This window comes from Citrus clementina, unplaced genomic scaffold (assembly GCF_000493195.1).
Source record: "Citrus clementina cultivar Clemenules unplaced genomic scaffold, Citrus_clementina_v1.0 scaffold_5, whole genome shotgun sequence".
NCBI lineage: Eukaryota > Viridiplantae > Streptophyta > Magnoliopsida > Sapindales > Rutaceae > Citrus > Citrus x clementina.
In genome coordinates, this window is record NW_006262201.1 from 22413911 (window position 1) to 22441446 (window position 27536).

The 27536-nt window shown below is 38.6% G+C and overlaps 1 protein-coding gene across 1 annotated transcript; it reads left to right on the forward strand.

The window, feature by feature from the left end:
* The first annotated feature begins 19090 nt into the window (after positions 1–19090).
* Positions 19091–20809, forward strand: LOC112098030. The gene is made up of 2 exons (XM_024183630.1): positions 19091–19722; positions 20266–20809. The coding sequence occupies exons 1-2, from the start codon at positions 19091–19093 to the stop codon at positions 20807–20809; spliced, it is 1176 nt and encodes a 391-aa protein (XP_024039398.1).
* Positions 20810–27536: the final 6727 nt, after the last annotated feature.

The window sequence follows — 27536 nt, forward strand, 5'->3', positions numbered from 1 at the left end:
CCACATTGCACAAGAGTTACTCCACTTTCCCGATAGTAACTTTACAAAAAAGCAGGTCTAACAATTCCTTGGAATTATTAATTACATTTGTGATTTCCTGCCACATGTCAATCACCATACAAGCAAGTTATCTGCACTCCTAAAAAAGAATCTACCATCCTGGTCAGAAATCCACATAGATGTTGTAAAGCAATTAAAGCAGATTGCCCAGAATCTGCCACCTTTAAAGCTTATCACAGACGACAAAAGGATTCTATAGACAAACGCAAGTGATGAGTCATGGGGGGCCATTCTCCTATGCAAGTGGACAATTTCCTTATGCACAAAAGTATTATCACACAGTCTACAAAGAAATCTTAGCCGTGAAAAATGGTATCAAGAAATTTGAATTCCATTTGATTGGTCATAGATTCTTGATCAGACTAGATAATTCAGCTTTTCCCAATATGTTGAACTTTAAGCAGAAGGTTGTTCTAGAAAAAATCTTACTTCGGCTTAAAGAATGGATCATATCATGTCCAACATATAAAATATAAGGAGAATTCAGGCTCTGTTGTAAGCATCTCAAGTTTGAAGGAATAATAATCCAAGTTTTCATATATCATAACTTTCTAAAAACCCTCTCTCTTTTCTTTATTTCCTAGAAAAGATATCAGGCTCTCATAATAGTTCACTTCAATCTCTTTTAACGAGTATGCTCTGCACTCGCCTCATTTGAAGATCTTGTGCATCAGAAAGTTCAAGGCATTATGACCAATCGTAGCTACCACAGTTCATCTTGCTTTATAGCCAAGGCGTGGCTTCACTATTGGGTGGTAGTGGTAGTCCGACTAGTATAAACACCTCATCCCACATCGGGTAGGGATCGGGACTGTGCCCTGTTTATAAGTGCTAGGCAGTCCTCACCTCTTGAGAGCTCTTTTGGGGTTGAGTTAGGCTTCGGCCCAAACTTGGTATTAGAGCCTGTGTTCACCTGGGGGGCAATTGAGAGTGTGAATGATAAGCACCTCATCCCACATCGGGTAGGGATCGGGACTATGCCCTGTTTATAAGTGCTGGGCAGTCCTCACCTCTTGAGAGCTCTTTTGAGGCTGAGTTAGGCTTCGGCCCAAGATGGTATCTTTTATGTGTTGGACTATGAAGTCATATTTAGAGAACCACGTTTTGAGACAGAGTAGGTGCTTGTTTGGGAGAACCTTATTTTTAAATTCAAGGATTTTTGGAATCCAGTCTTGGATGATGTTTTCATCTAGCTCCTACCAAGAACAGTTTCCACCTTTGGAAAAATAGACTGGTCCTCAAGCAAAGGTTGTCACTAAACCTTTTGTCCAATCTCCAATAACATCCATAGGCCAACTTGAAGAACCAAGACCCTTTGAAGCCGTTCTAAACTGGCAATCCCAGAATACCAGAGCACAAAATTCGGCTTTCAAAACCGTTGATGACAAAATTGAAAGGGTTGCGTCTCATGTCAAATAGACTGACACCAAAGTTGATAAAATCACAGCTCAACTTGAACAGACATACCTCAGTTTACAAAATCAAGTCTTTCAGCTTGATATAGAACTTCGGATGATGATTCAAAACCGATACTGGGGTCCAGAATTCAACCAAAAAGAAGCAGAGATTAGAAGGCTAAAAGCTAAATCCTTTTGTAGATACAGAGAATATTCCCACAATAGTCCAGATCCTTAGACAGATCCAAAAGCAGGAGCTTCTTAAATTAATGCCGATGGAATAGCTTTCAAATTATGAGAAATTCCATCAAAATTCCCAGCCAATCCACACTTTTGAAGCTTTCTTTGAAAAAAGAGATGATGGTACAGTAAAAATGACCTTCCAGCCACCATCCGAGCTAGATGCTCTAAGAATCTCTTTTTCCTACACATCCATGATTACCGCAATATCTACTGCTCAAGAAAGCATTCACATTCATGGCTTTTCCTCAAAAGGCCATCCCATCTATTGTGATAAGTTAGATGGACATTTCTTATGGGATGTTTCTGGTTCCCATATATGTAATCCTGATTGTCCATGTCTTGAAGAAGAATCAGACGATGATGATGTGATCTATTACCAGAGACGTCGATCACGACGTAAAATGAAGTCTGTTCTTTTGTCTCCATGCAAGACGCAACCTCTTTTTCCTCCAAATGACCCAGAAGCCAAAACTAAAGCCTTACTTTCTTCGTATAACTCCACACCCCAACAACATAAGCCAATACAAACCTGTCGTCAGCAAGCAGGTTTCATTTGTGCTCCTCAACCACTTTCTTGTATGATGTTTTCATCCACATCAGCATCATATCAAGAACAATTCCCCTCCTTAGAAAAAAGGACAAACCCCTAAACAAAAGTCACTACAAGACCCTTTCCCTCTTTGGAAAAATGACAAGTTCTTCATTTAACTTCCTTTTAAGTTAAATGAAGATATAAATCCCACAAAAGCAACTCATCTAGGAATGCCACCTTCTGATCTTTTCCTAGCCAAACAAGAATGTGATCAATTGCTTCAGCAAGGTCTCATTGAGCCCACAAATTCAGATTGGGCTCGTCAAGCCTTTTATGTCGAAAAAATATCTGAGTTAGTTCGAGGCAAAAAGAGATTGGTAATTGATTATCAGCCTCTCAATGTTTTCCTCAGAGATGAAAAATTTTCTCTTCCAAAAATCCAGTCTCTATTTGTCCATCTTCAAGATGCCAAAATCTTTTCCAAATTTGATCTCAAAACGGGTTTTTGGCAACTCGGCATTTCACCTTCTGATAGACCTAAAATGACTTTCTGTATACCCAATGCCCATTATCAATGGATAGTAATGCCCTTTGGTCTCAAAGTTGCTCATTCTCTATTCCAAAAAGCAATGGTAAAAATATTCTCTCCCATCCTCCATCATGCTCTAGTATATATCAATGACATTTTGTTGTTTTCCACCAACCACCAAACCCACCAAAAGCTGCTTTGAGAATTCTTTGACATTGTGCAAACACATGGCATAATGCTTTCCGAAAAGAAAAGCAGCATTGGAAAGGAATATATCGACTTTTTAGGCATGGTGTTACACGAGAGTCACTACCATCCAGGACCACACATTGCTGAGGAATTGACAAAATTTCCAGATATAGATCTCAATAAAAAGCAAATTCAATAGTTCCTTGGAATTGTGAATTATTTGCGAGACTTTATTCCCAAAGTTGCGGTCCACACCAGCAAATTGTCACGTATGCTAAAGAAACAACCCCCACCATGGGGTCCTGAGAAGACAACAGCTTAAAAAGATCTCTCAGCCAGCCACAACCCCTGCAAAAAAGGACGAGCTTAACGAAGACTGTCTACTCACCCGACAGATATCCAAAGCTCGAAAGCAGTATGAAAAGAGACAGGAGACATATCCCCAACTAGATATCCCTCCACTCCATAAAGCTCCGGGCTTTTCACATGGCTACAGAAGCTTTCCGAGAGTCTCGGCTTTAATAAAAATGACAGGGGTCCTGTCCTGTCTAAAGTGTGCTTTTATGTTTTCTATGTGTATAGTATGTTTTTTACTTTTTCTTTATCTTTTGCTTATAGGGCATAAACATTTGCTTATATGGCATACCATCTTTATACCATCTCACTCAAAAGGCCTTTCCTTTAAACCTTACTTTCCAATCAGCCTTCCAAATCCAAGATTTTGCAAAGAAATTCCTTTACAGGTATTTCATGAATGTTCACAGAACCAAACCCGAAAGGTTTCCCTCTTTATGCTTCGAACATCTATTCCTCTATGGTTTCACCATTGTTCCCAGTCTCACCATTTCTGAAGATGAGTTATGGTACATGTGGTGTCTCACAATCCTGTTTGCTACAAAACTTGTTCTTCCTGTTCGACCAACCCTTAGGCATATTTCCACCCCAGATCATGCACCCACACTTCTCTGGACACTCCTTGCATGGTTCTCACCACTCACTTGGTGGCGTAAACAATTACAAAATATATCTAACTTTCATCAGTTAGATAGAATTCCATACCAAGAAGCAAATATGTTTACTTCGGTATTCATAGTCCACAGGCCATATTTCCAACATCCTCAGACAAAAGATTACTGGACACAGGACATGGCATATGAATGGAAAACATTCCCTCATCCTTTCCCTCTTGACCATGATCCTACAATCATCTCCACTCTCAAAGCCTTCTTGTTAGAACTCAACAATGTCCAACCTGTCCCTACAGACATTCACCACACCTCCATTGGTCCTTCCCACACTCTTGAGATTCTACCAGGCACTTAAATATGTACTCCAGGATCCAGTTTCGTCCTTATGGCATTCTTGTTCGAGAATGACGACTTGACTACACCAATGTTCTCTTCCAAGATGCTCAAGACCCTTGGGCAGACTTTCAATTCTTATTAGAAACCCAAGACACTCAGTACACCGTGACTGAACCAAGCTCTTTGTCTACTCCAACTCAAGCTCAGCGGCCAGCAAGCCCCGACTTAGATGAAGACATCCTGATCTACCAAGAAATCCAAAGATCAAAAAAGGAATATGAAAAAGCAACTGGTGACGTGTCCCCATCCAGATTTCCCTCAACTCCTTAATCGCCTCATATGGCTACAAAGTCATCTGGGAATCTCGGGTTTTCCTACTTTCAATAAAAGACATGGGTCTTACCTTTTCTAAAGTGTGTTTTAGCTTTTATGCTTTTGCTTTTGCTTTAATTATGGTTTGCTTTTGCTTTATGCTTAAAGAAAAGATAAGGGTCCTGTCTTATCTTTATCTTTATCTTCTTTTTAGCTTTCCAACTCTATTTAAGAGCTCTTCCATCCTTGTAAATTGCAGATTGCCATCAATAATATTTCTAAGTTTTCTTAAACTTCTATGGCTTACTAAGTCTCTCTTCTTCTTCTGGGTAACGAAGAAAATACTTAAGTTATTAAACTAAGAGCGTTCATCTCTATGTTCTATACTGAGTATGCTCTACACTTGCCTTGCTTCAAGGATCCTGTGTATTAGAAAAGTCCTGATTTATTTATAAAACTGATTTAAAATAAAACTATTTTCTCACAACGTTCACCCTCTTTGAAGGACAGAGGTGACCTGTTTTCGGGTGGTATCGTGATCAATGGTTTTTGCCTTTTTAGGTTTTATATCTCAGGGACTATAGGTATATCGGCTGGAAACCAGAACTTGCGGACTACTGGTCCAAAGGATAGTCTAGCACTATCATAGTTTAGGTGTAACAACGCCACGTACCTGTATTCACCTTTTGGCCTGGGCAGCCCTCACCCTTTAAGAGCTCTTTTGGGGCTGAGTTAGGCCTAGGCCCAACGCAGTATCAGAGCCAAACACACATTTTCAGAGGTGGTATCATGGTTTAGTACTCAAGTATTATTATTCAACACCTAGAAGAAACTCTATCACAAATGGCATCTTCCTCTTCTTCATCAGAAATAGCTTCATCAAAATCCTCTCCTATTTCTCTCTCTTCTACTCTTTCCTTACCTCGTTCTTGTAAAAAACATGTAGCTTCAAAAATAGAAAATCTTGTTGAATACTCGTATATTCCTAAATCTGCTCAGATTAATGAATCTCAGTTCCCTGTTATGAGTCCATACCATCTTTATAAACAAAAAAATTCTTTCACACGAAGCATCAGAACCCTAATTTCCACAAAAAGACCCCTTCCTAAAGAGTACATCTAGTCTTTCAGACTTGATCAGTGTGCTCTACAAGCCTCTCAAAGTGAGCAATATGTCACCATGGATATACCAACAGATCTCGTAACCAACTGGAAACGAGAAGGGTCTACACACCTTCATCTAGGTGGTGTTCAGCTTATCCTCACCTTACATGGCCGAAAAGGTTTACCCGTCACAGCCAGAATTGTCCTCCTTGACACAAGGTTCAAACAGTATCAACATGTTGTTATTGGCACTGTTTTAACCACTCTCCATGCTGGAAGTGTCTTGTTAACCTTCTACCCAAATTTCAACATGTCCCTAGAAGATCCCAACCTTCCAACAACACTGACAGTCCAAATCCAGCTCTAAGGAGTAGAGCAAACATCCACTTCTAAAATAGCCACTCTCCATCACCAGATAGTGTATCGATTGCAAAATCATGTGCAAAATCTCCCAACTGCACAAACAACCAGTGATGCACTGATGATCCTTGCAGACACAGATACAATTCCAACCATCATCCATATCCCCAAACAAATTCAAAAGCAAGAGTTACTTCAACTCATGCCTTTGGAATTGCTTACTAATTATGAGCAATTCCATCAAAATTCAGAACCTATCCAGACGAACAAGTCAAGATGTCTTTTCAGACTCCTGACAAACCAAGCCCAGATCCTCCACGGCTTTCTTATAATGCTATGATCACTACAGTCTCTACTAGACAAGAGCCAAATCTTCTGATCTATGGATTTTCCTCAGAAGGGTATCTAGTATACCCTGACAAAGTCAACATTAATTTCCTATGGGATGTTTCCAGAAGCCCGTATGTGTAATCCAGATTGTCCTTGCTTGGATGACACAGATGATGACGAAGACTTTGAAATCATGAGACGAAGAGGGAGAAAGAAAAAACCTTCTCCACATAAAACTCTGTGTCGGCCCTATCTCCCAAGACCTCCGGATGATTCAGAATCAGATTAACCATTACCCATCTACAAAAAAGCACTCAGGCAACTCCAACGAGAATCCTCATTTAAGCTTGTTCCTGCTCAACCAAAAATCAAGTCATGCTTGATGTTCTCATCTTCTAGCCAATCATACCAAGAATCCTTTCCTCCATTCGAAAGGCACACAGACCCTCAAACCAAAGTTGTTTCTCAACCCTATGTCCAATCACCAATCACAACCTCTGGAGCACCAGAAGCACCAAAGCAGTATGAGGCAGTGCTCAACTGGCAAACCCAAAATGCCAGTGCTCAGAATCAAGCTCTCCACCATCTTGGTAAAAAGATTGATAAAGTGGCATCACATGTGTCACAAACAGAAATAAAGGTGGACACTATTACTGCCCGACTTGAACAAATTTATTCAAATCTATAGAATAGAATCTCTGAATTAGATATTGATCTCAGAACGATGATCAACAATCGTATTTGGGGTCCAGAATTCAATAAGAAAGAAGCAGAGATCAGACAGTGAAGGCAGAATTGGCTAGAATTGATGCTGACAAAGCACGACCTTCCCTTTTCACCAAAACATAGTCTATACTTATCCCAGTACCACTATTCACATCATACCAGCCGTTTTACACTCCTCCTAAACAGTCAACTTATGATCAGTTCTTTGGTCTCTCTCATCTCCATAATATTCCTTCTGTTCCACCACCAAAACATACTTCACCAAAAAGATCCAAATCAAAAGTTAAGATCTCAAAACCTCCACCCAAGGAAGATCTTCAAGTTCCAAAAGACTCTCCTACAGTAACTCCTGAACCTCCAAAGAAAGACAAAGCTCCAGCTTATCAATACCATTATCAGCACATTGATTCTCTAAACAATGACTCAGATTCAACTTCAGAAGAAAGTTTACCCTCCACAGAGATACTCAGTTCCTCTGAACAAACTTCTTTAGACTCCAAGTCTCAATATGCAGATATTTCTAGTCTTCTCATGGCCACAAAAATAGAAGATCCTAGTACATCTACTCCTATTGTCGACACTCCTATTGCCGAAGAATTCTCTGATGATAATGATAATGTCCAAGGCTCACAAACAGAACCGGTTCCCTCTGTCCCTCCAGTTTTTGAAAAATCTTCCAAACCATCTTCTTCTCCATGGTTTACATTTGATGACATTCCTCGTCAGAAATGGCAAGCTCGACATCAAGAATTTGCTGCTTGGATTGATGTGCAAATGACAAGTCCTACTGCACAATCTGAAGGGAAGTGATCGATGCATGGCTATAATTGGGATGGTTTGGATGGAAGTGATGAGAATAGGGCTTTTTATAGATGGTCGGGTGAGGAAATCAGGGATAAGATTTTTATCACCTTTGATGTGTTGAATTGTGTAGTCATACTTTGCAAACCATGTCTTTAAGTTGAGCAATTACTTGTCAAGAAGTAATTTGTTCTTGAAGTCAAAGATCTTTAGAAAAGAACTGTTGTCCATTCTGATGAGATGAAATTCAAACTTTTTGATTCCATATTTCATCGCAAGAATTTCCTTGTAAATCACGTGGTAATTCTTTTCTGAGTCTTTGAACTGTTCGCTTGCATGAGCGCAATAGGACTCTGAGCCACCGATCTTTTCCAGGAGGATAGCACTCCAAAAGTCATCACTAGCATCTGTCTGGAGAATGTGTTGTCCGGTAGTGGGAATTTTGAGTAGACGAGGTGACTGTGCTTTCTTTTTAAGCTGCTTTACAGCATCTGTCTAAGCTGGACCCCATGGTGGAGCCGTCTTTTAGAGCATGCAGGATAGCTGACTAGTGTGGACCGCAACTTTGGGAATAAAGTCTCTGACATAATTAACAATTCCAAGGAACTGTTGAATTTACTTTTTGGTGAAATCGATGTCGGGAAACTTTAATAATTCTGCTGTAATGTGTGGTCCTGGATGGTAGTGGCCATCTTTTAAGACCATGCCAAGAAAGTCAATAGATTCCTTTCCTATGCTGCTTTTCTTTTCAGAAAGCATGATGCCATGTGTCTGCACGATTTCCAGGAAATCTGAAAGGAGTTGTTGATGGGTTGGTGGTCATGGAAAAACAATAGGATGTCATCAATGTAGACCAAGGCATGATGAAGGATCGAAGAGAAGATCTTAACCATTGCCTTTTGAAATAAGGATGGAGCAACTTTGAGACCGAAGGGTAAGACTGTCCACTGATAATGAACATCAGGGATACAAAAGGCTATTTTGGGGCGGTCTTCTAGAGAAATGCCAAGTTGCAAACCAACTTTAAGATCAAACTTTGAAAATACCTTTTTACCTTGAAGATGAATGAATAGGGACTGGATCTTGGGGAGAGGAAATTTATCATCTTTAAGGAAAGTATTAAGTGGCTGGTAATCAATAACTAATCTCTTTTTTCCACGAACTAATTCAGATCGTGTTTCAACATAGAAAGCTGGACAAGCCCAATCTGAAATAGTTGGTTCTATGAGACCTTGCCTAAGCAATTGAGTGCATTCTTGCTTGGCGAGAGTGAGATTAGAAGGAGGCATCCTTGGATGTGTGGCTTTTGTAAGATTGACATCTTCATTGAGTTTAAAAGGAAGATGGTGATGGATGGGTGAAATGTGAGTGATTTTCGTGATAAAGTTCTAGGAACTTTTGGGAAATAGAGGTATAAGGGGGAGCTGTATCTGACAATGTATACAGACGAAGAACATCTGTATAGGGCATAAATATTTGTTTGAATTTAATCCCTGTTGGAGTAATGAAGAGGTCTTTTACCAGTTGGAGGATATCAAATCCGATGAGGAGATCTTTGTCTGGTAAATCTGAACCAACAATCTTTTGTCAAATGATACAATTGGGGAAGAACTGGATACCAATGGGTTTTTTGCTAATGAGTAAAGTTTCAAAAACTTTTCCATTTACAGCTCTGAAGTATTCAGTGTGGTTTTCCCAATAGTCTGGAGGAAGGATTTTAGGATTGAGCATACTGCGCTGTGCGCTAGTATCAAGGAAACCAATAACTGAGACAGGTTTATGGAATTTAAAATGGATGACTGAAATTTTTACTGATGGACCAGGATGTGTGGGACGAATGTGGTTAATCTCTTGAATAGTGGATATCACAGAAATTTCATCTGTTTCTAAATCTGTTGATTTGGAAAGAATGAAGGCTGTATGATCATCTTTCTTGGACTGTTATGAGAAGATGGATTCAAAGTCTTCATTGTCAGAAAGTATGGAAGATTGTTGTAGGTGTTAAATGAGACGAACAGACTTGGCTGACTTATTTGGGCAATTGCGGGCAAAATGTCCGCGTTTCTTGCAAATAAAACAGCGATTGTGTTTCTTCTTTCTGAACTGGGAAGGATTCTTTTTTATGAAGTATCTGTATGGCTTCTTTGGTTTTTTGGAAGAGGATTTATGGAAATGTTTCTGGAAGTGCTTCTTTTTAGTGGTTGGATAAGTGTACTTTTTGTCATCTTTGCACTGGATTTTGAGGTAGGGTTTTTCACAAGCTGAGGCAAAGGGTTCTTTGTGTTCAATAAGGTCTTTGAAGAAATCTTTTTGTTCACAGATCTTATCAAGGCATAGCATGGTTAATTGAAAGATTTTTCCAAGAGAAACATTTACTATGTCGAGATTAAAGGATGTCAATTGTCTTTGAAGCTCTGGCTGAAGCTCTGGTGGTAAAGATGTAGCAAAGACATGCTTTAAGGATGGATAATTGAATCCATTCAGTTTGTAATAAAGCATGCTCATCCTTTTGTAATGCATTTCCAGGTGATGTCGTTTAAGAGAACAACATTTCATCTGGTGATATTATTTTCGAGATGCTTCCGTTGATGCTGCTGGTTCTTTAATAAATTGCTCATAAATGACTGCAAGAGTTATGGGAATGGTGGCTTGAATCAATTGGAGTTGTCTGTATTCGCCTAGACTTTCAAACCAAATCTCGTAGAGATCCAACAAATCTGGAACAAAACTCATGGAGAACTCTCTCAGATCGTGTAGTAGGACTTGTCATTTACACATCAATCCAAGCAGCAAATTCTTGATGTCGAGCTTGCCATTTGTGATGAGGAATGTCATCAAATGTAAACCATGGAGAAGAACATGTTTGGAAGATTTTTCAGAAACTGGAGGGACAAAGGGAACTGGTTGTTGGTGAGCCTTGGACATTATCATTATCATCAGAGAATTCTTCGGCAATAGGAGTGTCGACAACAGGAGTAGATGTACTAGGATCTTCTGTTTTTGTGGCCATGAGAAGACCAGAAATATCTACATATTGAGACTCAGAGTCTGAAGAAGTTTGTTCAGAGGAACTGACTATCTTTGTGGAGGGTAAACTTTCTTCTGAAGTTGAATCTGAGTCATTGTTTGGAGAATCAATGTGCTGATAATGGTATTGATAAGCTGGAGCTTTGTCTTTCTTTGTAGGTTCAGGAGTTGCTTTAGGAGAGTCTTCTAGAACTTGAAGATCTTCCTTGGGTGGAGGTTTTGAGATCTTAACCTTTAATTTGGATCTTTTTGGTGAAGTAGTTTTTGGTGGTGGAACAGAAGGAATATTATGGAGATGAGAGAGACCGAAGTACTGATCATAAGTTGACTGTTTAGAAGGAGTGTAAAATGGTTGGTATGATGTGAATAGTGGTACTGGGATAGGTATAGATTGTGTTTTGGTGAAAAGGAAAGGTTGTGCTTTGTCAGCATCAATTCATGCCAATTCTGCCTTCAGCTGTCTAATCTCTACTTCATTCTTATTGAATTCTGGACCCCAAATACGATTGTTGATCATCGTTCTGAGATCAATATCTAATTTAGAGATTCTTTTCTGCAGATTTCAATAAATTTGTTCAAGTCGGGCAGTAATAGTGTCCACCTTTGTTTCTGTTTGTGACATATGTGATGCCACTTTATCAATCTTTTTACCAAGATGGTGGAGAGCTTGATTATGAGCACTGGCATTTTGGGTTTGCCAGTTGAGCACTGCCTCATACTGCTTTGGTGCTTCTGGTGCTCTAGAGGTTGTGATTGGTGATTGGACATAGTGTTGAGAAACAACTTTGGTTTGAGGGTCTTTGTGCCTTTCGAGTGGAGGAAAGGATTCTTGGTATGATTGGCTAGAAGATGAGAACATCAAGCATGACTTGATTTTTGGTTGAGCAGGATTACGCTTAAATGAGGACTCTCGTTGGAGTTGTCTGAGTGCTTTTTTGTAAATGGGTAATGGTTGATCTGATTCTGGATCATCCGGAGGTCTTAGGAGATAGGGCCGACACAGAGTTTTAGGTGGAGAAGGTTTTTTCTTTCTCCTTATTCGTCTCATGATTTCAAAGTCTTTGTCAACATCTGTGTCATCCAAGCAGGGACAATCTAGATTACACATATGGGCTTCTGGAACATCCCATAGGAAATGACCGTTGACTTTGTCAGGGTATACTGGATACCCTTCTGAGGAAAATCCATAGATCGGAAGATTTGGCTCTTGTCCAATAGAGACTGCAGTGATCATAGCAGTATAAGAGAGCCATGGAGGATATGGGCTTGGTTTGTCATGAGTCTGAAAAGACATCTTGACTTGTCTGTCTGATCTTCTTTCAAAGATGGCTTGGGACGTCTGGACATGTTCTGAATTCTGATGGAATTGCTTATAATTAGTAAGCCATTCCAAAGGCATGAGTTGAAGTAACTCTTGCTTTTGAATTTGTTTGGGGATCTGGATGATGGTTGGAGTTGTATCCGTGTCTCCAAGGATCATCAGTGCATCACTAGTTGTTTGTGCAGTTGGGAGATCTAGCGCATGATTTTGCAATCGATACACTATCTGGTGATGGAGAGTGGCTATTTTAGAAGCGGATGTTTGCTCATTGGAGTTGGATTTGGACTTTCAGTGTTGTTGGAAGGTTGGGAAAAATCTTCTAGTTGACTATGTTATGTCTTGACAGATTGTGTGAACAAAAAGACTTCTTCAAAGACCTCATTGAAAATAGGCAGCCTTTTGCCTCAGCCTGTAAAAGACTTTTCCCCTCAATCTCTCTTTCAGTTCAACCTTCCAAATCCAAGACTTTGCCAGAAAATTCCTTTTCAGGTATTTCATGAATGTCTACAGAACCCAACCACTCTGTTTTCCGTCTCTTCACTTAGAACACATGTTTCTTACATGATTCACTCTCAATCCATCTCTTACCATTTCTGAAGATGAATTATGGTATGTTTGGTGTGTCACAGTCCTGTATGCCACTAAACTAGTTCTTCATGTCCAGCCTACCCTCAGGTATATCTCAACTCCTAACCATGCACCATCTCTCCTCTAGACATTACTTGAATGGTTTTCCCCACTCACATGGTGGCGTAAACAACTTCAAAATATCCCAACCCATCATCAGTTAAACAGAATCCCTGACTAAGAAGCAGATCTGTTTACCTCAGTTGTCATCATTCATAGGCCATATTTTCAGCACCCAGTCACTAGAGACTATTGGACACAAGACCAGACATATGAATGGAAAACATTTCTACATCAATTCCCACTCAACCATGATCCAACCATAATCTTAGTTCTCAAAACTTATCTTCTAGAACTTAACAATGTCCAACCAGTTCCAACAGACATTTGTCACACATCCATAGGACCATCTCATTCTCTTGCGTTTTTACCAAGATCTAATGAAAACACTCCAAGATCCAGCTCCAGTCCAATGGGTATTCTCATTCGAGAAGAATGCACTGACTACACAAATATCCTTTTTCAAGATGCTCAAGACCCTTGGGAAGACTTCCACTCCCTAATCCCAACTCAAGATTCTCAGAATTTCTCTACTGAGCAAGTCTCTTAGCCAGCCACAACCACTACAGAAAAGGACGAGCTTAACGAAGACTATCTGCTCTACCAACAAATATCCAAAGCTCGAAAGCAGTATGAAAAATAGACAGGAGACATATCCCCATCTAGATATCCCTCCACTCCATAAAGCTCCCGGCTTTTCACATGGCTACAGAAGTTATCCGAGAATCTCGGCTTTAATAAAAATGACAGGGGTCATGTCCTGTCTAAAGTGTGCTTTTATGTTTTCTATGTGTGTAGTATGCTTTTTACTTTTTCTTTATGTTTTTGTCAAAGATAAGGGTCTTGTCTTATCTTTTGCTTTTAGAGGCTCTATTTAAGAGCTCTCAAGTCTTTGTATTCAGCAGAACATCTTCAATAAAATTTGAAAGCTTGTTCATAATTCTCTCATGGTATTCTAATTTCTTTCCTTCTTCTAGGGAACGAGTTAACACTTGAGCCATTAGTCTAAGAGTGTTTCATCTCTATCTCTATACTGAGTATGCTCTGCACTTGCCTTTGAGTAAGGATCTTGTGCATCAGAAAAGTCCTTATTTATCTTCAAACCAGAATGCCAAAATTATTCTCTCACAATGTTCACCCTCTCTAAAGGTCTAGGAGATGACTTTTCTTTGGGTGGTATCGGGGGAGATGATTTTCTTCCACTGGTTTGATATATAAAGGATTAGGGTATATCGGCTGGAAACCCGAACTTGCGGACTACTAGTCCAAAGAACAGTTTCATATTGTTGTAGTTATGGTATAACAACGCCACGTACTCTGACCCCGACTGTGGGTGACTGCACAAAAGGCTGGAAAACAACTTTCACTTGTGGATCTGTTTGTTTTTCAAGAGGGGGGAATGATTCTTGGTAAGACTGGCTAGAGGAAGAAAACATCAGGCATGACCTGAGCTTTGTTGGAGAAGGAATAGGTTCTTGTGGAATGGCCTTTCTGTCTTCTTGTTCTATCCATTTGAGAGCCTTTTTGTAGATTGGTAAAGGCTGGCTTGAGCTTGGATCATCTAGTGGTTCTGGAGAATATGATCTGCAAGGAGTTTTTGAATGGGAAGGCTTCTTTTTTTTCCTTCGTCTTCTCCTCATAATTTCAAAGTCTTCATCATCATCATATGGATCATCCAGACAAGGGCAATCAGGGTTGCACATATGGGCTTCTGGAACATCCCATAAGAAGTGACCATTGACTTTGTCAAGATACACTGGATATCCTTTTGAAGAAAATCCATAGACTGGAAGGTTTTCCTCCTGTGCCGAGGATACTGTCGTGATCATAACAGTATAAGAAAGACTCGGAGCTTCTGGATCTGAGGATTGTCCTGGAGTTTGGAAGGACAGCTTGACTTGGCCATCAGATCTTCGTTTAAAAATGGCATCAGAGGTTTGAATTGGCTCTGAATTCTAGTGAAATTGCTCATAATTGGAAAGCCATTCAAGTGGCATGAGTTTAAGCAACTCTTGCTTTTGAATTTGTTTGGGGATCTAAATTATTGTTGGGATTGTATTAGCGTCTGCAAGGATCATTAGTGCATCTGTGGTTGTTTATACCGTGGGAAGATCTAGTGCATGATTCTGTAATCGATACACTATTTGGTGATGGAGAGTGCCTATTTTTGAAGTGGTTGTTTGGTATGCTCCTTGGAGCTGGATCTGGACTTTTATAGTTGTTGGAAGATTTGGGCCTTCAAGGGACCTATTGAAATTGGGTTAAAAGTTTAACAGTACACTTCCGGCATGGAGTGCAGTTAAAACTTTTCCAATGACAGCATGTTGGTATTGCTTGAATCTGGTATCCAGCAGGGCAATTCTGGCTGTAACAGTTAAACCTTTTCTTCCATGTAAAGTGAGGATTAACCTTACACCTCCAAGATGAAGGCGTGTATACCCTTCTCATTTCCAATTGGTCACGAGATCTGTAGGTATTTCTAGAGTAACATATTGTTCACTCTGAGAGGCTTGAAGAGTACACTGGTCCAGTCCCGAAGACTGAATGTATTCTTTGGGTAGAGGTTTTTTAGTAGAAATTAAGGTTCTGATACTTCTGGTGAAAGAGGTTTTTTGTTTGTAAAGATGATATGGGCTCATTACTGGAAACTGTGATTCATTGATCTGAGCTGATTTAGGAATGTACGAGTATTCTACAAGATTTTTTATTTTTAAAGCAACATGTTTCTGACAAGAACGAGGTAAAGAGAGAGTAGAATAGAGAAATATGAGAAGATTCAGAGGAAACTGGGTTTGTAGATGAAGATGCCATGTTGATGGAATTTCTTCTAGGTTTACAAGTAACACTTTGAACACATTAAACTATAATACCACCTCTGCTTGAGAACGTGTGGCTCTGATACCAGTCGGGGTTAGAGTACATGGCGTTGTTATACCATAACTACAACAGTCTGAAACGGTTCTTTGGACCAGTAGTCCGCAAGTTCGGGTTTCCAGCCGATATACTCTAATCCTTTAGATATCAAACCAGTGGAAGAAAACCATCTCCCACGATACCACCCAAAGACAAGTCATCTCCTAGACCTTTAGTGAGGGTGAATGTTGTGAGAGAATAATTTTGGCATACTGGTTTGAAGATAAATCAGGACTTTTCTGATGCACAGGATCCTTACTCAAAGGCAAGTGCAGAGCATACTCAGTATAAAGATAGAGATGAAACACTCTTAGACTAATGGCTCAAGTGTTAACTCGTTCTCTAGAAGAAGGAAAGAAATTAGAATACCATGAGAGAATTATGAACAAGCTTTCAAATTTTATTAAAGATGTTTAGCCGAATACAAAGACTTGAGAGCTCTTATATAAAGCCTCTAAAAGCTGTTATTTCTACTGTTCAAGAAATCAACAAAGTCCATTTGGTTCACATGGCCATGAAAGTGGAACGACAACTGAAAAAGAAAGGTTCCACTAGAACCAATTTAGGTTCATCTTCCTCATGGAAGTCAAAATGGGGCAAAGACGAAAAGGTTGTTTCAAAGCCTAAGATTGAGCCATTCAAGGATCATAAAGGGGGAGGCAACCAAAGCAAAGGTAAATCTGATTCCCAACACTCTAGAAATAGAGACATTAAGTGTTTTAAATGTTTGGGGACAGGTCATATTACATCTCAATACCCAAATAAGAGAGCAATGATCTTGAGGGATGATGGTGATGTTGAAACCGAGAGTGAATCAGATGATGATCCTATGCCACATTTGGAGGATGCTAATGATAATGCAGAGTATCATGTTGATGGTAAATTGATGGTTGCTAGACGTGCTCTCAACATGCAAGTAAAAGAAGATGCAAAGGTACAACGTGATAACATCTTTCATACTATATGCCACATCAAAGAGAAGGTATGTAGTATGATAATTGATGGCGGAAGTTGTACTAATGTAGCTAGCACTAGTTTAGTTGAAAAATTAAATTTGAAAACTACAATGGCTGAATGATTGTGGGGAAGTTAAAGTAAATAAACAAGTGCTGGTTTTATTCTCAATTGGGAGATACAAGGATGGGGTTCTATGTGATGTAGTAACCATGTATGCTGGACACATTCTTTTGGGTTGACCTTGGCAATATGATAGGCATGTGACATATGATAGTTACTTAAATATATATTCTTTTGTAATGAATAAAAGGCAAATCACTCTTGTACCATTAACATCTAGGTAAGTGTATGAGGATCAAATGTCAATACAAAATGAGAGTGATACAAAAAAAGAAAAAGAGAGTACAAAAGAAAGAGAGATTGAGAGAAAAGCAAGTGGAAAGATAAAAAAAAAATATTGTTGAGAGAAAAGAGAGGCAGCAAGTGAATTTATTTGTAAAAGAGAGCGAGGTTAAGAGGGCTTTCTTTTCAAAACAGCCTATCATTGTACTTTCGTGCAAAGAGGCTTGTTTACATACTAATGAGCTTAATTTTTCTTTGCCTAGTGCTATTGTGACTCTTCTGCAGGACTTTGATGATGTGTTTCCAAATGAAGTCCCTAATGGTTTGCCACCTATTAAGGGAATTGAACATTAAATAACTTCGTCCCTAGAGCATTCCTAATAGACCCGCATATAGAAGTAACTTGAGGAGACAAAGGAGCTTCAAAGGCAGGTTGAAGAACTCTTGGCAAAGGGATATGTGAGGGAGAGCATGAGTCCATGTGCGGTACCAGTTCTACTAGTGCCCAAAAAAGATGGAACATGGAGAATGTGCGTTGACTGTTGTGCAATCAATAAAATCATTGTAAAGTACGGGCATCCTATTCCTAGACTTGATGATATGCTTGATGAATTGCATGGTTTTCATGTGGATTAGAGAGGGAAATGAGTGGAAAACTGCCATTAAAATAAAATATGATTTATATGAGTGGTTAGTGATGCCATTTGGGTTATCTAATGCACCTAGCACTTTTATGAGATTAATGAACCATGTTTTGCGTGCTTTTATTGGTAAATTCGTAGTTGTCTATTTTGATGATATTTTGATCTATAGAAAAGGCTTAGATGAACACATTGAACATTTGCAAAGTGTAACGAGGGGGGGTATTGTGAATGATAAGCATGCCAGTCCCACATCGGCTATGCGCTTGGCAATGTGTTCACTTATAAGCCTGGGCAGCGCTCTGACTCTCAAGACGTCTTTTGGGCCTAGAGTTAGGCCTTGGGCCCGAGTTTGTATAAGAGCCAAACAATTTTTTTTGCCCACAAGCTAGAATATTATTGTATATCGATGGCAAACCAGTGACATATATTCTTATGGTCATCCCGAATGGGGACTAGATCAGTTTGCACTACTAATATAACAAGCCACGTATAATTCTTTTCTATCTTTGAGCATAATGCTTTTGAAGTGGTAAATATGAGATATGTTCGTCTTGAATAGGTAAATAAAGGAAAACCTGAAACAAAATGGCATCTTCGTCAAACAGTACAGATAATCTTGCTCCTGTTACTCTTTCTTCCACCCTCTCACTTCCCAGATCTTGTTCTAAACATCTGGCTTCCAAAATAGAAAACCTTGTTGAGTATTCGTATGTTCCAGAATCATCCCAAATCAATGAATTTTCTATGCCTCTTATCTGCCCCTATAAGTTGTACCACCAACCAAACTCCCTAACCATAAGTATCAGAACCCTAATTTCAACCAAAAGACCTGCTCCAAAAGAATATATCCAATCTTCTCGACTAGATCAATGCGCTCTTCAGGCATCTCAGGCAGAACAATATGTCACTTTAGAAATTCCACCGGAACTTGTTATCCAGTGGAAAGAGAAGGATACACACACCTCCATCTTGGAGGAGTTCGTTTGATTCGCACCCTTCATGGCAATAAAGGCTTACCTGTCACAGCTCGACTCGCTTTACTAGATACCCGATTAAAAGATTACCAGCATGCAGTCATAGGAACAGTCCTGACTACTCTCCACGCAGGAAGTGTTCTTTTAACCTTTTACCCAAATTTCAACCTTTCACTTGATGATCCAAACCTACCCACTACTCTGAAGGTTCAGATCCAGATCCAAAGAGCTGAACAGACAGTTTCTTCTAAAATGGCAACCTTACACCATTAGTTGGTGTACCGCCTTCAAAATCATGCTCTTAATCTTCCCACACCTCAAACTACAATAGATACAATTATGATTCTTACAGATTCCTCAGAAAGCATCCCTTCCATAGTCCAAATCCCAAGACAGATACAAAAGCAAGAGCTTCTAAAGCTCATGCCCCCTGAATGGCTTTCAAATTATGAGAAATTCCACCAAAACTCTCAACCAGTCCAAACTACTGATGCTCATTTACAGAAAAGAGCAGATGGAACTGTAAAACTCACTTTTCAGTCACCATCCACTTCTCATCCACCTTCTGAACAATCCACACCCAGAAATTCCTTTTCTTATTCCTTTATGATCACTGCCGTCTTTACGGCACAAGAAGATCTTCCCATCCACGAATTTGCCTCATATGGCTATCCGATCTACCCAGATAAAATCAATGGTAATTTTCTATGGGATGTTCCAGGATCCCATATGTGTGACCCAGACTGTCCTTACCTGGAAGATGAAGAAGAAGATGATGATTTCAACAGACGCCCCAGACACCGCAAAAAGAAAAACCACAAATTGGATCCATGTCATAAAAAACCTCCTCTGCCTCCAGATGATTCAGACAGTCTAACACCTTTGCCTATTTATACAGAAGGAGTAAAAGCAGAAACCATGCAAACAAGAAGCAAACCAAACCATGGTTACTTCAGCACCAATCCAGTCCTGTATGATGTTTTCATCAAGCCCTTACCAAGAGTAATTCCCTCCTTTGGAGAAATAAACTGATCCCCGAACAAAGGTTACTACCAAACCTTTTATCCACTCTCTAGTCACTCCAAATGGATAGCTTGAAGTACCAAAATCTTTTGAGGCTGTTCTAAATTGGCAAACTCAAAATGCCAAAGCTCAAAATTCAGCTTTCAAGTCCCTAGATGAAAAAATAGAGAAAGTAACATCTCAGGTCAAGCAGACAGACACAAAAAGTAGACAAGATTACATCTCGACTTGAACATATGTATCTTGACATGCAAAACTGAGTTACTCAACTTGATTCAGATCTTCGATCCATTATCCAAAATAGGTATTGGGGTCCAGAATTCAACCAAAAAGAGACTGAAATTAGGCAATTAAGAGCTGGACTAGCCAGGATTGATGCAGACAAACAACAACCTTCTTTGTTCACAAAATCTCCTGCGTTGCCTTTGCATACATCGACCTTCAGCACATATCAACCCTTTACACACCAACCACCTCTAGACAACCTGCAGACTATGCCAAATTCTTTGGCCTGTCTCATCTCAAACATACTCCAACTCCTTCCAAGCTCGATCTAAACCCACAAAGACCCAACCACCCCCAGACTATCATTCTACTCCAATAACCCCAGATCCAGAACCTTCCTCAGAGTTGTTACAGGAATCTCAACCAACCCAGAAAAACAAAGAACCTATGCACCAATATTCCTCTCAAATTCTACCACACTTTTCAAAATCAGAAGAAAATTCCTCATCCCAAACAGAAGAAATCTCTACCGACGAAGAATCTTTTACTTCAGACTCTGAAAAAGAATTTGTTGATGTCTCTAAGCTCTTTATGGCTCAACCCTCAACAAGGTCAAATGATCCCTCTTCCTCCTCGCCCCCTCAAACTCCAATTGTTGAGGAAGCAGATTCAGATACCAATCCTCAAGCGCCTCATCAAGAAAATTCTTCTGCTAAACCATCAAACGGCCTGTGGTTTAGTTTTGATGATGTTCCCAAAGTAAGATGGCCAACTAGGTTTCAAGAATTTTCTGCCTGGATCGATGTTTAGATGCTCAGAACTGGAGCAACACCCCAGTAAGTCCTTAAAGACTTCAGTTCTTGTTTTACGAGATCTTTAAGAGATTGGTTTGAAAGTCTATGCCAATACAGACAGCTCCAGATGATTCAAGCTGAAATTCCTCAAGTCCTTGGACTAATTTATGACCAATTTCTTGGAGAAGCTACGACTGCAAATGAACAAACAAGAAGAGAATTCCATTTAATGAAGTGTTGTTCTCTCCAGATTAAAGATCTGGATTTTCACTACAAAAGGATGTCTACAATGTATTACAAGCTCAGTGGCTTTAATGATCCCTCATTAAAGCATGTCTTTGTAGCATCTCTTCCTAAAAAGATACAGCTAGAGCTTCAGAGGAAGTTCACAATCCATCAATTGGACATAGCCAACCTCTCTTTGGGAAAGATTTACCAGTTAGTAGTCAATTGTCTCGAAAGACTTTGTGAGCAAAATGAATTTTTCAAAGACCTTATAGAAAACAAGCAACCTTTCAAAAGTGCTTGTAAGAAGCCCCATCTCTCCATTAAGTGCAAATATGAAAAATATTGCACTTGTTCAATCAAAAAGAAATCACATTTTAGGAAATTCTAGAGATCTGAAAAGAAAAACCAAAACTTCTCCAAATCTAAAAAACCCTATCGATTTTTCTGAAAAAAGAATCTAGATCAATCCTCTAAATCCAAAGGCAACCGCTGTTACATTTGTAGAAAAAAAGGGCATTTCGCAAGAAATTGTCCAAATCGGCCTTCAAAATCAGCCAGGCTCATTGAACATCTCCAAGGTTCCATGTTACTTTCAGAAAGTGATGATGTTGAATCCTTCTTCTCTGAACAAGAAGACTGTGATGAACAAACAGCCTTTGTCCTTGCTAAAACAGAAGATCATTCTAAATCTGAGAATATTTCTGTAATTCAAACTATGCAGCAAATCCACAAAGTCCAACCAGTCATTCCTATCCCTTCAATCAAGATCCATCTTTTCCCAGAAAATTTTGGCAAACCAGTTCCCATCATAGGATTTATTGACACCGAATCTCAGAAGAGTATGATTAATCCTTCCATTCTCCCATCACATTTTTGGGAAAAGCATACAAAATATTTCAAAGCTACTAATGGAGAACTCTTTCATACTAGCTTGATTACCAAAAAGCCCATTGGTATCCAATTCTTTCCAAGATGTGTTCTTTGGATTAAACTTGTTGGGTCCAATATTCCTGACAAAGATCTTTTAATCGGGTTTGATATTCTTCACCTGGTAAAAAAACTCCATATAATAGCTTCTGGGATCCGTTATAAACAGATGTTCCAACCTTACACGGATGCCTTGAAATTATTCTCTATCTCAAATTCCCCTTCATCTTATGATTCTCTCAAATCTCAGTTTCTTCCCTATTGTCCAGAGAGTCATAGTCAAGTTTCTCATCCTCCCCCCCTGTGGAAAAAAGAAGGCTTCTTCATTAAGCTTCCTTTCAAGCTTAACAAAGATATTAACCCAACCAAAGCTACCCATCCAGGAGCTATTAGAGCAAGGCCTTATTGAGCCCACAGTTTCAGAATGAGCTTGCCAAGCCTTTTATGTGGAAAAACAGTCTGAGATTGTTAGGGGAAAAAAGCGACTTGGTACTCCATGATGATAAATTCCCCTTACCAAAAATCCAATCCTTATTTCTTCACATCCGGGATACTAAGGTCATCTTAAAATTTGATCTTAAAGCAGGTTTCTAGCAATTAGGAATTCATCTTATTGATAGAACAAAAATAACTTTTTGCATTCCAAATGCCCACTACCAATGGAAAGTAATGCCATTTGGCCTTAAGGTAGCCCCCTCACTCCTTCATCATGCACTTGTCTACATAGATGACATGCTGTTATTTTCTAAAGATCATGATTCCCATCAACAATTACTTTCCCACTTCCTGTGCCCATGCTAGTGGACAATTCAAAGAGTCAGAAAAACACTATCATGTGTTCTACAAAGAAATCCTTGCCGTTAAATATGGAATTCAAAATTTTAAATTTCATCTGATTAGCCATAATTTCCTTGTCAGATTAGACAATTCCTCCTTTTAAAAAATCCTTGAATTCAAGAATAAGGTCCTCCCAAACAAGCATCTTCTCCGTCTCAAAACATGGTTCTTAAAGTGTGACTTCACTGTCTAGCATATAAAAGGAGACCAGAACCTCATTCCTGATCTCTTGTCCCGACCTTCATCTTCATCCCTAAAATCTTCCTTTAACACAGTTCCAGTCATCTTCATGGCTCCTACTCTACCCAACACAGCCTTAACAAAAAGATATTTTCCTTGCAATCTCACTTTCTCCAGCCCTTATCAGATTCAGGATTTTGCAAAGAAATTTATTTTTCGATATTTCATGAACATATATTGCACTCAGCCTTCCAGATTACCAAGCTTTCATCCGGATCACCTGTTCTGTACAGGCCTGGTGATTGATCCCTCTAGAGATATCACAGAAAATGAACTGTGGTATTTATGGTGTCTCTCATTCTTATATGCCTCTAAACTTGCCTTTCCAGTCCAACAAATGTTTCAATGTCTCACAGACCCACACAAGGCTCAATCTCTCACATGGACTCTCTTTGAATGGTTTTCCCCCCTCCCTTGGTGGAGAAAACAGCTTGACCTCATCATCAAACACCACTATATCAACCTCCTCCCTGACCAAGAAGGAGAACAATTCACCTCAGTCTTTATTATCCACCGTCCATACTTCCAGCACCCTGTTACCAAACTTTTCTGGACTCAGGAATGGAAGATTGTTCCTCATAGTTTTCCTCTAACCCATGATCCTAATCTTGTTTCAGCTCTAAGACAATACCTCTTCAAACTAAACAATGTCCAAACTACTCCTATTGACATCTAGATCACCTCCCTTGGTCCACAACATGAGCTCAAGGCTATCACCTTCAGCTAGCAATCCTCCTCCCTCCGAAATTTTGATCAAAGAAGAAAAGCCGGATTTCACGGATATTCTCTTCCAAGATTCACAAGATCCATGGGAAGAATTTACCTCAATTCTTCATCTTACTTCCCCTCAAGAGAACATGGAAACATCACATGCTCCCTCCACAAGTACCGCTCTACCGACAGATTCACCTACCTGACAATATTATGAGAACTTGCCTTGGTGGAAAGAGCCATTTGTTGAAATTGACAGTGATGTTGACAACTTATCTCCCTCACATAGTTTTTACTTTATCTTAAAGCACCTTCCTTTGCTTTGTCTTTATTTTAAAATTCCAAAGACAGGGGTCTTTACTTTTACTTTTGTAAAGAGGATAAGGCTTGTTTCGTCCTCTTCTCTTGAATTTTCCTATATAAGGAGAATTCATTCTCAGTTGTAAGGGGCTCAAGTTGGAAATAATAATCTGAGTTTTCCAATATCATGTCTTTCTGAAAATTCTCTCTTTTCCTTTATTTCCCTAGAAGAGACAACAGACTCTCATAATAGTTCACTTCAATATATTTTAATGAGCATGCTCTTCACTCGCCTCTTTGTAGGATCTTGTGCATCAGAAAGTTCTTAGATCTGAGATCGACCATAACAATCACAGTTCATCCTGTTTAATAGCCAAGGAGTGGCTTCCTTTTGGGTGGTAGTGGTAGGAAAAGTTATATGCTATTTTGAAGAAGTGTTCCTTTTGTACAAATCAGATTATTTTTCTTGGTTATGTTGTAAGTGCTAAAGGAATTGGGGTTGATGAAGAGAAGGTAAAGGCTATTAAAGAGAACAAACCTAAATTAATGTTCTTTTTAAGATAACCAAGTATCCTACTAATTACTTTCCAGTGTTCAACACTAGGGTTACTCGTGAATCTTGACATTTTACAAACCGCAAAGGCTATATCTGACCTTGTACAATAATACTGGCATATTCTAGTTGTGCTATTGCTCGACCTGAATTCTCTAGTAATTTAATACTAGAATCATATGGAGTATTAGCTTCTTTAAATTTCAAATAATTGAATTTAAGAAGCACTTTCTCTATATAATAAGATTGACACAATGAGTAACCCCCACTATGTTTCTTCACTTTGACACCTAAGATATTATCTACTTCACCAAGATCTTTCATCTTAAGTTGTGAAGTTAAATACTTCTTTGTATCATTTACTCCTTGCATATTTGTTCCAAAGATAAGCAAGTCATCAACATAAAAGCATATAATCATACCAAAATCATTCGTAAATTTAAAATATATGCATTTATCAGCATTATTATGCTTAAACCCATGAGATAAGATTATCGAATCAAACTTCTCATGCCATTGTTTTGGTGCTTGCTTTAAACCATAAAGTGACTTGACTAACTTGCATACCTTTTTCTCATTTCCAGGCAAAACAAATCCCTCAGGTTGTTCCATATAGATTTCTTCATCAAGATCACCATTAAGAAAAGCAAATTTAACATCCATTTGATGCACATACAAATTGTTCAATGAAGCAATTGCAAATAGCACTCTTATAGATATTAACCTTGGTACCGGAGCATATGTATCGAAATAATCAATACCATTTCTTTACTTAAATCCTTTGGCTACTAATCTAGCCTTAAAAGTTTGCAAAGAACCATCACTATTGTACTTTCTTCTAAACACCCATTTGCTGCTAATTGGTTTAGATCCTGGAGGAAGATCAACCAAGACCCATGTTTGATTTGACATGATCGAATCCATTTCATCATTTACCGCATCTCTCCAAAAGGAAGCGTCTCTAGAAGACATAGCTGTTAACATATATGTTTCCAATCTCTTAACCCAAGTGTATCCCAACACTTACAATAGCTTCGCTAAATGTCTTTGGATCCTTTTCAACATTTAACAACAATGGTACTTTGTTAAGTACAATCTTTTTATCCCCTTCAACTAAGAAGAGTAATGCTTGTGATGAAATAAAATCCGGAGCTAAACTATTTTCTTTCTTTTCACGTTGACTCCTCTTTGGTTCGAAAGATGTCATAAACTCTTTCCTTTTATTGTTATTAATGGAGGTACCGGGTGTATTATCACATGGTTGATCAATGATTGATTCTAATTCAATATTTGAATCATGTTGAAATTTATTTTCAGCATATCCTACAAAAACACTTTTCATACCTCTATCACCTAACTTTGATGATTTAGGATCATGTATCTTATAGAAAGCTAAACAACCCCAGACCCTTAAATACATCAAGTTTGGTTTTCTTCCTTTCCAAATTTCATAAGGAGATACATGTGTTTTCAAAGATGTGATTCTATTATGAATATGACATGCAGTGAGTAATGCTTCCCCCCACAAATTGTTTGGTAGTTTTGCATTAAGGATTATGGAATTAATCATATTCGTAAAGATCCTATTCTTCGTTTCAGCTAAACCAATTTGTTGAGGAGTAAATGGAGTTGATCTTTGGTGAATAATTCCAAATTCTTCACAATAATTATCAAACTCAATTGAGAAATATTCACCACCTCTATCACTTCGAACCATCTTGATTTTCTTATCTTTTTGGTTCTCAACTTCAGCTTTGAAAATTTTAAATTTATCAAAAGCTTCATCTTTTATTCTAAGTAAATACACATAAGTGTATCTAGAACAATCATCAATAAAAGTGATAAAGTACCTCTTACCTCCTCTTGTTAAAATGTCATTATACTCACAAATATCGGTATGTATTAAATCTAATATTTGAGTATTTCGTTCGGCTTTAGGAAAAGGTTTCTTAGTTAATTTAGCTTGGATGCAGATTTCACACTTATGACTTTTAACATCAATTAATCAAACCATGCTTAGACATGTATTTCAAAGATCTAAAATTTAAATGTGCTAATCTAGCATGCCAAACATCACAAGACTCAACAATATAAGCTAAATTGATATCATTATTATTAATGCTGAGCTTGTACATTCCATCACAAGAATACCCTTTCCCAACAAACATCCCATTCTTTGAAACAATACAAGTATTACCCTCAAGCACTATCTTAAGCCCATGCTTACACATACAACTAGTAGATACAAAGATTCTTCCTAATGGAAGGTACATGAAAGACATTATACAATGTAACTTTCTTTCCGGAAGTGAAGTTAATCTCAACTACTCCTTTCCCTGCTACCATGGCTGCATTATTGTTCCCCATGTGAACCATTTGTCCTTCCATTTCTTCTTTGTATGATAAGAAAAATTTCTTATCATTACAAACATGAATTGTTGCACTCGAATCGAGCCACTAATCACATGACTTAGTCTCAGCCATATTGGTTTCAGTAATCATGCCAATTTGCATCTCAGAAACCATAGCACAAATCTTTTCAGATTTATCTTCAATAACATTAGCTTTATGGGAATTCACTTCTTCCTTTTTCTTCTTATACCTGTAATCACTTTGGCGATGGCCTTTCTTGCCACAAAAGAAACAATTTCCAGAAAAATTTTGTGTGGTAGACTTCTTGAATTTCTTATCATTCTTGACTTTAAAATTCTTTGAGAATTTACTAGCTTCAACAACATTAACCTTAGTAGAATCATGCTTATTTTTTTTATCGAGACCTAGTCTCTTCTTCGATTACCAAGTGTTCTATAATCATTCCAACTTTGAGGTAATTTAGCAATAATAACCCCAACTTGAAAAGATTAAAAAATTTCAACTTTTAACTCTCGAAGCTTAGCAACTATAATTTGTAATTCATGTATTTGATCAAGAATGGATTTTGTGTCTA

Excerpts from the sequence above, each read along its gene's own strand:
- LOC112098030 (XM_024183630.1), top strand. The coding sequence starts at position 19,091 with ATGATTCTTACAGATTCCTCAGAAAGCATCCCTTCCATAGTCCAAATC. Across the intron at positions 19,723-20,265 it reads TTCAGCACCAATCCAGTCCT|ACTATGCCAAATTCTTTGGC; the intron begins GTATGATGTTTT and ends GACAACCTGCAG.